General features: G+C 45.7%; 1 protein-coding gene across 1 annotated transcript; it reads left to right on the top strand.

Annotated features, from left to right (window-relative positions):
• Positions 1-4360: 4360 nt before the first annotated feature.
• LOC121275621 (histone H2A, sperm-like) lies at positions 4361-10390 on the top strand. The gene is made up of 3 exons (XM_041183107.1): positions 4361-4693; positions 4850-4908; positions 10351-10390. Exons 1-3 carry the CDS (start codon positions 4361-4363, stop codon positions 10388-10390), a joined length of 432 nt encoding a protein of 143 aa, XP_041039041.1.
• The last annotated feature ends 1413 nt before the right edge of the window (positions 10391-11803 follow it).

Here is an 11803-nt window from a genome sequence, read left to right as displayed (position 1 = left end):
ATTGACAGAAGAGATCAGCAAGCCAGAGCTGAAAATCAAGTAATGTTTTCCTTGGGGCACAGCTGTTTCAGCACTCTAATTGATTTCTGGGTTCTCACCCAAGAATACATAATGAGGCAGAGAAGAAGCACTGGAGAAACTTAAGAGGCCAAAATCAGACAAATCCCCAGAATGATGGCTTACACCCTTGGGTTCTAAAAGAGTTAGCTGAAGGGATAGTGGGGGTGCTGACTATTTTTTCCAAAATTCCCTAGATTCTGGAATGGTCCCAGCAGATTGGAAGTTAACAAATATAACACTGCTATTCTAAAAAGGAGGGATAGGGAAAACAGGGAATAAGAGGCCAATTGGCCTGACATCAGGAAGGTGCTGGAATCTATTATTAAGGAAGTCTTAACAATGCATTTAGAAAAACATAGAATGATCAGACAAATTCAACATAGTTTTACGAAAGGGAAATCATGTTTGACAATTTTATTAGATTCTTTAAGGACGTAACTAATAGGGTTTCTAAAGGAGAACTAGTAGATGTAGTATGCCTTGATTTCCAAAAGGCATTCAATAAGGTGCCACACAAAACATTAATAGGCAAGATAGGGGCTCATGGAGCTGGGGATAATATATTAGCATGGATAGACATGGTTAATAGACAGGAAGCAAGGAGTAGGCATAAATGGGATATTCTCAAGTTGGAAGGCTGTGACTAATGGAGAGCTGCAAGGATCAGTGATTGGGCCTTAGCTATTTATAATCTATAATAATGATTAAATGAAGACACAGAGACTGATGTATCTAAGTTTGCTGACAATACAAATCTAAGAGGAAATGTAATGAAACAATGAGCTCTGGAAAAGCTCAAAACAAAAACAGAATTACCTGGAAAAACTCAGCAGGTCCGGCAGCATCGGCGGAGAAGAAAAGAGTTGACGTTTTGAATCCTCATGACCCTTCGACAGAACTCTGTCGAAGGGTCATGAGGACTCAAAACGTCAACTCTTTTCTTCTCCGCCGATGCTGCCGGACCTGCTGAGTTTTTCCAAGTAATTCTATTTTTGTTTTGTATTTCCAGCATCCGCAGTTTTTTGTTTTTTGTTTTTATCTCTGGAAAAGCTCAGCAGGTCTGGCAGAAACCCTGAAGAGAGAAACAGAGTTAACGTTTTATATTCAATATGACTCTTCTTTGGAAATGAAGAGAGGTAGAAATATAAAATTAAAAACAAAAAACTGCAGATGCTGGAAATCCAAAACAAAAACAGAATTACCTGGAAAAACTCAGCAGGTCTGGCAGCATCGGCGGAGAAGAACAAAGTTGACATTTCGAGTCTTCATGACCCTTCAACAGAACTGAGTAAAAATAGGAGATAGGTGAACTATAAGCTAGTTTAAGGTGGAGGGTGGGTGGGGGGAGAGAGAAGTGGAGGGGGGTGTGGTTGTAGGGACAAGCAAGCAGTGATAGGAGTAGATAATCAAAAGATGTCACAGACAAAAGAATAAAGAGGTGTTGAAGGTGGTGATATTATCTAAAAGAATGTGCTAATTAAGAATGGATGGCAGGACACGCAAGGTACAGCTCTAGTGGGGGTGGGGTTAAATAAGACTAACATGGCATAAAAGGTATAGATTTAAAAATAATGGAAATAGGTGGGAAAAGAATAGAAAAATCTATATAAATTATTGGAAAAAACAAAAGGGAGGGGGAAGAAATGGAAAGGGGGTGGGGATGGGGGAGGGAGTTCAAGATCTAAAGTTGTTGAATTCAATATTCAGTCTGGAAGGCTGTAAAGTGCCTAGTTGGAAGATGAGGTGTTGTTCCTCCAGTTTGCGTTGAGCTTCCCTGGAACAATGCAGCAAGCCAAGGACGGACATGTGGGCATGAGAGCAGGGTGGAGTGTTAAAATAGCAAGCGACAGGGAGCTTTGGGTCATTCTTGCGGACAGACCGAAGGTATTCTGCAAAGCGGTCGCCCAGTTTGCGATTGGTCTCTCCAATGTAGAGGAGACCGCATTGGGAGCAACGAATGCAGTAGACTAAGTTGGGGGAAATGCAAATGAAATGCTGCTTCACTTGAAAGGAGTGTTTGGGCCCTTGGATGGTGAGGAGAGAGGAAATGAAGGGGCAGGTGTTGTATCTTTTGCTTATGCATGGGGAGGTGCTGTAGGTGGGGGTTGAGGAGTAGAGGGTGATGGAGGAGTGGACCAGGGTGTCCCAGAGGGAACGATCCCTACAGAATGCCGCCGGGGGGGGGTGAAGGGAAGATGTGTTTGGTGGTGGCATCATGCTGGAGTTGGCGGAAATGGCAGAGGATGATCCTTTGAATGCGGAGACTGGTGGGGTGATAAGTGAGAACAAGGGGGACCCTATCATGTTTCTGGGAGGGAGGAGAAGGCGTGAGGGCGGATGTGCGGGAGATGGGCCAGACACGGTTGAGGGCCCTGTCAATGACCGTAGGTGGAAAACCTCGGTTAAGGAAGAAGGAGGACATGTCAGAGGAACTGTTTTTGAAGGTAGCATCATCAGAACAGATGCAACGGAGGCGAAGGAACTGAGAGAATGGGATGGAGTCCTTACAGGAAGCGGGGTGTGAGGAGCTATAGTCGAGGTAGCTGTGGGAGTCGGTAAGCTTGTAATGGATATTAGTGGACAGTCTATCACCAGAAATTGAGACAGAGAGGTCAAGGAAGGGAAGGGAAGTATCAGAGATTGACCATGTGAAAATGATGGAGGGGTGGAGATTGGAAGCAAAATTAATAAATTTTTCCAGGTCCCGACGAGAGCATGAAGCAGCATCGAAGTAATCATCGATGTACCGGAGAAAGAGTTGTGGGAGGGGGCTGGAGTAGGACTGGAACAAGGAATGTTCCACATACCACATAAAGAGACAGGCATAGCGGGTAAAATATGATGGAAATGTAACTTGTGAAGAGGACTTTAGTCGAAAAAATAGAACAGCAGAATATTTTTCAAGGAAACTTAGAAAAGTTGATGCTCAGGATGACTTGGGTGTGCTCTTACAATTTACACAGAAAGTTAGCATGCAGATGCAGCAAGCAATTAGTAATGCAAGTGGCATGTTGGCCTTTGTTGCAAGAGGATTGGAGTACAGGAATAAAGAAGCCTTGCTACAATTGTAAAGGGCTTTTGTGAGACCACACTTGGCATACTGGACAGAATTTAATAAGAGGTGCATGAGTCCTAGTGTCGGAAATGGAAGTGAATAGCACTTGTGCTTGTGTGTCGGGACCTGGCACACACACAATTACAATTAAAATTTAAAAGACTAGCAGTGGGCATATGAGAAATTTGCAATTACACACCAGAGGAGTCTGGATTCTGCTATCAGGTAGCAATTCAGCAGATTGGTGCAGGCTATAAAAGACAAACAGGGAGACCCTGCATCAAGGCCACAACTTTCATGTCCACCCCCTTTTATTCAGTACTCTGATCCATTTGTGATGCACTGCCTCAAACCTCTCCCCCCATCACTCCCACCCTTATTAATCTTTCTTGTCCTGGGGACTACCCCTCCACCATCCCCTGAACAACACTCCACCATGCACCCCACCCCCCCCACCACCCCCACCCCACCACCCCTCCACCACTCCCTACATTCCATCACTTCCAAGCCCTATAGCTGCATTGTCTGAGGCAAGACAAAGACCAGCCCAACGTTCAGTGATACTTCCCAGCAAATTTTCCTCCTGGCCAACAGGGAATGGCGGGAGGCGATCTTCCCACAGATAGCAACAGAAGGCCCTCCTGCCCAATCAAAGCAGCCCGGATGGGGATTGCAGAGGAGCTGAGCAATTGTGGGGTTCATCGAAGATCCTGAGTCCAGTGTAGAAAGTGTGTCAATGACTTGCTCCAACCCACCAGACAGTGGCATGGTTGCATGTGGGTCATACCAGTGGGTCATCAAGCAATGTATCTGTGTGAGTGGGCAGCTAAGCCAGGTGGGTGAATGCATGGTTGGCCTCAGCACCACATGGCAATTGAGGCCAAAGCATGTGACAGTTTGGATTGAGTGAGCGCTTGAGTCCAATGTACCAGTGACAGGCCAATATGTGTGATGGGGATGCAGACAAGGGGGTTAGGTATCACTTGACATGTCACTAAATCAGCATGACCCACAACTCGAGGGAGAAGACAAGGTCTGGACTGGACAAGGATTGGTCAAGTGCCTGACCTGAAGCTGCTCAACCCTGCTGATGGAGAGGCACTACAGATTGCAGGAGAGCAGGGCGGCCAAGTGATCGCTGGCAGCAAGGCTGGAGCAGTCGAACCTCAGATTGAAGGTTTTCAGCAGGGGCAACTACAAGATGTCCAGTCGCAGTAAAACTGGAGGGAAAGGACCACCAAGACTATGCCTTGCTCTTCCAGAGCTGGTCTCCAGTTCCCCGTTGACCGAATCGAGCGGCTGCTCTGCAAGGGTCACTATGCCGAGCATTTCGAAGTCGGAACCCCCGTCTTCCTGGCCACCATCCTTGAGTACCTGACTGACGAAATCCTTGAATTGGCTGGCAATGTGACCCAGGACAACAAGAAGACCAGTATCATTCCCTGCCACCTGCAGCTCACCATCCAGAATGACAATGAACTCAACAAGCTGCAGGGAAGGGTCACCATGGCCCAGGGTGGGGTCCTGCCCAACATCCAGGCTGTGCTGCTGCCCAAGAAAACTGGGCACCCCAGCAAGGTTAATGCCTGCAGGGGCGAGATCAGAAAAAAATCAGAGTGAGAACAGATCCAACCTGATGCTGGCATATGTGCACACAGGAGGCACACAAGGAAATATGATGCACTCATAGATTCTGCAGATCCTTAATGTGTTTCTTTTTGTTCTCCATTACAGGCCCTCACGATCCTAAGCCCAGGCCACAGCCACAGCAGGAGACTGAAGATCCCACTTCTGTGGATGATGGCACCCCTCACCCAGATGATACACCATCAATTGCCTCTCCCACACCCTCCACAGCACAGCAATACCCACAAGAGTCACAGAGGCTTTGCATTTTGAATTGGGAGATCTGCTGACCACACAGACATGTTCCAGCAGCTGAGGGAGATTGTGACAGCCAGGGCCCCGGACACTCAGAGGACTGCTGGGAACCAGGCCTCTGCTGAGCCCAAGTGATGTTGGGCCTCTGCTCATAGCCACAAGAATCCTGGATATGCCTTGAAAGGTAGATGCCAGAGATGCCAGAGATTATTTGTAGCTTTGTGTGGACAATGGAGAAGTCCATGCAAGCCATAAGTTCTTCCATGTCTCAGGCATATCAGTGCGTGGCTTCCTCCATGGACAGAATGGTGATTGCCATAGACAGACAGGTACAGCAGACAACCAATATACACTCTGACCAGTATCCTGTTGCTTTAGCCATGGGCTCCTTAGAGTAGTGGCTAGGCAAGAAGTGGTTCAGGAATTTGGACCTCACTCCAGGTGCTCCTTCTACTCGGGGAGAAAGGGAAGTGACATTTTTGCAGCCAGAGATGAAGGAGGAGCATGTGCCAGCTGCCCATGGGGCCTCCTCTCAAGACACCCCCAGGGTGAGAGGCCACTCCTCATTCCAACTGCCATTGACTCCATTGCCTTGTGAAGGCGAGGCCGAGGCCAATGCCCCTGCACCCTTGCAGGAAAGCTCCCGTAGGCAAAGCCCTCAAGGCCCCATGTTTCAAGAGGATGCCTGCCATGGTCATCGCAGGTTATGGGCAGTGCACTGAGTAGGCAGCATCTACCTCAGTCCCTCATGTCAGGGTTGCACCTAGACATAGTGGCCATGGGCAAAAACTTTAGAATGCATGAGAGCACAAAGCTAGCACAGATGTTTTAGAAATGCTCATTTTGTCATTGTAAATACTGCACATTGTACTGTTTTCACTTCATTCATGTCTGCATTATTTGTGTTGCAACTAGCTTAGTCAGAGAGCTAACTGTACTGATATGCTTGCATTTGTGGCTACAGGGGAATTAGGGTCATTTCCTTTATTGTGGAGGAAATGTTGTGTGTTTGCATTCAGTCTTTATTGGATGATCATGTGTGTGTCCAGTTTTGTACCCGCCAGTCTGTGGGACATGGCTGAACATGTAGGCTCAGCCAGACCTCCCTATATGCAGTGTCAAGGAGATGGTCTGAGATTATTCTCAACCAGGATAATTTTAACTGCTGCAGGTGCACTCAAATCCCTGTAGCAATGGTGCAGGACCTGAGTTCTTATGGTAGACTGATTGATGTATGTCCAAGAGTGAAATAGATGTCCTCGGGAGCAGTATTTCTGCTATCATTGTTGTGGGTTTTAATGAGGTTGTCATTGGTCAGAATTGATAGACACTGCTGGAGGCAAAACTGTTGGTAAACTTTACCTTTCATTGAACATTCTATGAGCTATGTACAGTACAAGGCTTAACATGAGGCTTCACATGGAAATAATTCTCAGCATATTCTGTTGTCATGTTACCCTACATCTCTGATGATGTAGACTGTTCTATTTAAATATTTAACCTTACCCCATTATGCTACGGCCAGGATTTTCTGGCCGTCGGGTGGGCTTGGTGGGGGCGAGCTGGAACGGCCACAAAACAGACCGCTGCCCATGATTGGTCCCTAACCGCGATTTCATGCTGGCTGGCAAATTAGCAGCCAGCTAGCGTGAATCGTGTGCTGCAGTGCTCAGCGTTACCGGGGTGGGGTGGAGGAGGCTGAGCGCTGAGAAAGTTTGCACATGCGCACGGGTGCGCGCAGTAAAAGCTCCTTGGGGCATAGACCCACCCCAGGGAGCTGAAGCTTTTTAAAATAGTAAGTAAAGAATTTAAAAATGTTTAAAACATGTCCCCTCATGTCACTGTGTCACATGAGCAGGGACATGTTAGAAATGAGGCTGAAATTTAAAAACACCTTTTATATTCACTGATCGAAACCTCAAGCCGCTTGTGGATGAGGTTTCACAAAAAATCCAAAGGCTGTAAGGTTGGCCAGGCACGGAAAAATTTCTTATTAAAGTTCATTAAAGGCCTTAATAGGCTGCCAATTCCCACGTGCGCCCACTGACCGAAATATCGCGCAAGTGCACGATGACATCGGGACGCTCGCCCGACATCATCGTGTGTCATTTTATGCTCATTCAGTAGGGTGCACGCCCGCCCAATGAGCTCAGTATGCTGCCCTACATCTCCCCCAAAGTCTCTGCCTTCATCCTTGGTTCACAGAGAAAAGCTTTGAGGTGGTTTCACCAATTTGCCCAACCATGTTCTCAGCTCTCTCGGAGGACATGTGGAATTCAAGTCCTCAGTGTCCTCCCATGAACTTTGTAGAGTAGTATGTGAATCATCTGAGACTGCCAGCTATCTATTCAGATCGTCTTCCTGATCTTCTGGGTAACTTGTCCTTTCTATTGAAGGTATTCTTCTTGCAGATACAAGTGCACTTCTCTTTTTTCTCACTATTCCATTTTCAGTCTCTACAAGATAAGACTGGGGATGTAGTGTTTCTTTCCAATTTGTGGCCTTTGATTTTCTCATCATGAATCCAAACTGTTTCCCCTGGTTGGAGTTCTGGTAAATCCTGCACTCTATGGTGGTGATTATAGTTTCTGGTTTCATTTGCATGATACTCATCCTCCTCCTGCCTTACTCTCTCTATGTCTGCTGCTTTGAGACAAGACATGAGTGTATGTGAAAGAAATGGAAGTTGAGTCCATAATCATCTTCCCATTAGGAGTTCAGACGGAGCCAAAGCATTCTGGAATGGTAGCTCAAGAGTGCAAAGTTGATATTGTCATTTTTCTTCAACAAAGCCTTGACCATACTTACTCCTCTTTCAGCCCCTCCATTAGCTTGTGGGTATCTGGATGAACTAGTCGTATGGACAAATCCATAGGCTTCTCTGAACTGCTTAAAACATTTGTTTGCAAACTATGAGCCGTTGTCTGAAATGACTAGATTTGGGGTGTCATGTGTGGCAAAAATTTATTTTAGTGATGGGACAATAAAGACGTTTAACATCAATCCATCCGGAGTAATAGTCAACAACAGTGAGGAATGTCTTCCCTTTGAGCTCGACAACACCCATTCTTAGACAGTCCCACAGTCTAGTTGGAAATGAGGATTCCATCAGTGGCTCCCTTTTCTCCTGGTGATGGATTGCACAGGTGATGCAGCTCGAAATAATTTCCTCAAATGATTTTGAGATCCCTAGCTACCAAATAGAGTTTCCCGCTGTAGCACGGCACTTTATAATGCTTACATGTTCCTGGTGTATTCTTTGAAGGATCTTGAGTGTGAGGACTCTTAATATGACTAACCTCTCATCATAAATCAGCAGGTCATTCTATGACACTGAGGTGCCTTCATTGCTTGAAGTACTGCTTCAGGATGAGATTATTTGGAACATATTCTGGTTATCCTTTTATGCAGTATTCCCTAATTTTAGCACATTCTTCATCTGTTTTTTGTACCTTTCAAATTTAATTTAGTCTCTATGATGTTGCTGGTAGGAATTTTGTGGTCAGTAAGATACAGGACACTTGATTTTCAATGAAATGTATGTCCTCTTGTTCAGGCTTTATTACAGGAATGAATGACAATGTAAAACAAAAACAGAATTACCTGGAAAAACTCAGCAGGTCTGGCAGCATCAGCGGAGAAGAAAAGAGTTGACATTTCGAGTCCTCATGACCCTTCAACAGAACTAGGTGAATCCAAGGAAGGGGTGAAATATAAGCTGGTTTAGGGTAAGTGGGTGGGGGGGGGGGTGGGGTAGAAGTGGAGGGGGTGGTGTGGTTGTAGGGACAAACAAGCAGTGATAGAAGAAGATCATCAAAAGATGTCACAGACATCAGAACAAAAGAACACATAGGTGTTGAAGTTGGTGATATTATCTAAACAATTGTGAATTCTGGGTGGGTTCGAAACATGAGGGGTGGAATTTCAGTTGAAATCCACATGGGGTAAGTCGGAGACGGAGACAGTCACTGAGAAAGGAGATATGGCTGTGAAAGCAGGTTTTAGTAAACACCTTGTCAAACACTAGGAGAGAAATGGAAAGCAATGAAGGTGAGCAAGGCGAAAGAGAGATACGGAAATCTTATCGCAGAGGCGAACAAAACTTCTTCAAGGAAGGCATTTCTTGAAGAGCAGTGGCAGTCAATTAAACACAGAGATAAAAACAAAAAAACTGCAGATGCTGAAAATCCAAAACAAAAACAGAATTACCTGGAAAAACTCAGCAGGTCTGTGTCTGCTGTTGTTTGTTGTTTGTTGTTTTCCTTGTTCAAGTTTATCCATCTGTTTCTTGCTTAATGCAGGCTGCCCTTCCAGATAATGAGGTGTGATTCCTTTACCTGCTGTTCATGGGAAATGTCCTGTCTGGTTTTCTCGAGGTTTTCACATGGTTCTATAGGTGCTGGTGCTCCCACTGTAGGGCACTTGTTTCTGTCTTCTCAAGACCTCTGTGCCATTTTGGAAATTCTGTTCTGAATTACTTTGGTCTTTTTTAGGTTAACAATTCTTCTACTTTATGAATGAGTTGTGGACCTATGCAAGCTTTTTGGCTTAACAGTAAACACCATTGGTTTCGGATCGCAGCAAAGTTTCTGTGATTTATCTTCCTTTGTACTGAGGTTTTGTAGCCAACTGTCCCTTGACCTTCAGTTGAACATCTCCTGGACCATGGAGTTGTATGGTCGATAGCTGGTGGGGCATTCTTCGCGTCAGTGCAGCCTTTTCCCACCACAGCGAGAATACTGAATAATGATGGTTACTGTGCCTCTTCGTTCTTTCCCTGTTTTTCAGTGGGTGCGCTGTTACTTCTGTGCCCTACAGATAACACTGTGTCAGCCATTTTTCTCCACAAGATCTTCTTGTCATCTCAAATAAATACACAATTTTTCTTTCTCACATCTGCCTGCCTTGTTAACTACACAGTATTCAAAAGCGCAAAATATTCCACCCATTGCAGAAACTCTTACAAAGTCTCCTCTAAGGCTCTTACAACAATGTGATCCAGAATTAATTTGTCTTTCAGGGCTTCATATTCTCAGCTAGCCAATATAAATTGTTAATAAAGGAATCTTTACTCTCTTCTGATCTTTGAGTACGTCTACTGAACTTCACTCTTTCTATAATGGTGTTCCTTCTAAGGATGAAATATGTATCAAAATGCTTTTATAGCCTATTCATATGTCACTGTCTCATTGTTTACATCCTGCCTGACCATTACATCATCTGCACTACTGCCTATGGTATTGAGAAGGGTATTGACCTGTTCCATGGTAGTCTTCTCTGCTAGTCCCAAAGCAGTCCTGTACCTGGTAAACCCATTACATCAGTTCTACAATTTCTTGGTTTGTTTTCTCTAGGTCCTTGCCTACAACTGGTCCTCAGGAACCAGATGTCTAAAGCCCTCCCTCCTGCACTCCGGGCCAACTGAAGTTGTTTCCATTGGGAGGTTGTTTCCCCTGGCTGGGAAATCTAGAACATGAGGCACAGTCTCAGCATATGAGATTAGGAGAAATTTCTTCATTCAAAAGGTTGCGGATCTTTGGAATTCTCTACCTCAGATGGTTGTTGATGCTCCATTGTTGAGTAAATATAAGGTTGGGATAGATAGATTTTTGGTCTCTCAGGGAATTAAGGGATATGGGGAGTGGGCAGGGAATTGGAGTTGAAGCCCAAGATTAGCCATGCTCATTTTGAAAGGTGGAGCAGGCTCAATGGGGCTTATAGTTGACTCCTGCTCCTATTTCTTTAGTTTTTCCATTCTAACAGCACTGGCAAACATCCCCATAACAATATAGCCTCCAGTTTTGCTGAGATGTAACTGTCTGACTTGTCTACCTTGTCAATCCCCTTCAGAATATTGTATGTTTTAATGAGATCACCTCTCATGCTTCTAAACTCCAGAGACTATAGACCCAAGTTACTCAGGCTCTCATCATAGTTGGCTGCTGTCTGTCTTATAAGATGATGGTTTGCGTCGTGGTGGTCAACTTTGTGTTAAGCATCACCTGATGTGGCTCAGGAGTCCCACTCTGGCATCACAGTCTCTACGCATTTGCTGCAGAGGAAGACAGTGGGCTAAGAAGGTGCACAGTTTGCTGGCCTCTGTTTTCTCTAGACCCTCGCCTACAACTGGTCCCAAGGCACCAGATGTCTAAAGTCCTCCCTCCTGCACTCTCTCTGCAGCAATGTATTCATCTGCTCTATCCTCCTATTTCTATACTCACTGAAGTATTGTTTCATATGGTCCACCTGTGGGTGGGAAAGTTGGCAGGGTAAACCTGTATATTAGGGCCACCATCAGCTTCCAGCGCACCCACCCCCCCCCACCCCACCCCACCTCCCACCAACTTAATGTGAGCATATAAGCAGCAGGGGAGGTGTTGGGTGGATCACAGTCCTTGGCCCAATTGAGGCCCTTAAGTAGGCAATTAATGTCCAATTAGGGGTCTCATCATGCCGTGATTTTGATTTAATAGGCAGCGAGAGAGGTTGGTTCTCAATGTGCAAACCCCGTGGGCTGCCAGTCAGTTAAAGGGGGGTGGGGTGGGAGGGGGCGAGTGGTGCCTTTTTCCTGGCCTCAAGTGCCAATTGTAGGCCATCCCACACAATTTTGCCTCCCCATGCTACCTTCCTCCCCCCTGCCCTGTCCAGTATGCCCCCAACCCGCCTCGCCTGGAGTTGTCAGCTAGCCCTGGAGAAATCTCAGAAAAACTTGGAATGTTTGGGTCAATCGCTGAACACCATCTCCTTGCCCTATCTACATTACCAGCAATGGCCACTGCTCCTGCTAGTGCAGCTGGTGTACAGAAT

Source organism: Carcharodon carcharias, chromosome 1 (genome assembly GCF_017639515.1).
Source record: "Carcharodon carcharias isolate sCarCar2 chromosome 1, sCarCar2.pri, whole genome shotgun sequence".
NCBI classification, from domain to species: Eukaryota; Metazoa; Chordata; class Chondrichthyes; order Lamniformes; family Lamnidae; genus Carcharodon; species Carcharodon carcharias.
Note: the sequence above shows the minus strand (reverse complement) of the source record. Positions and strands in the feature narration are given on the sequence as shown.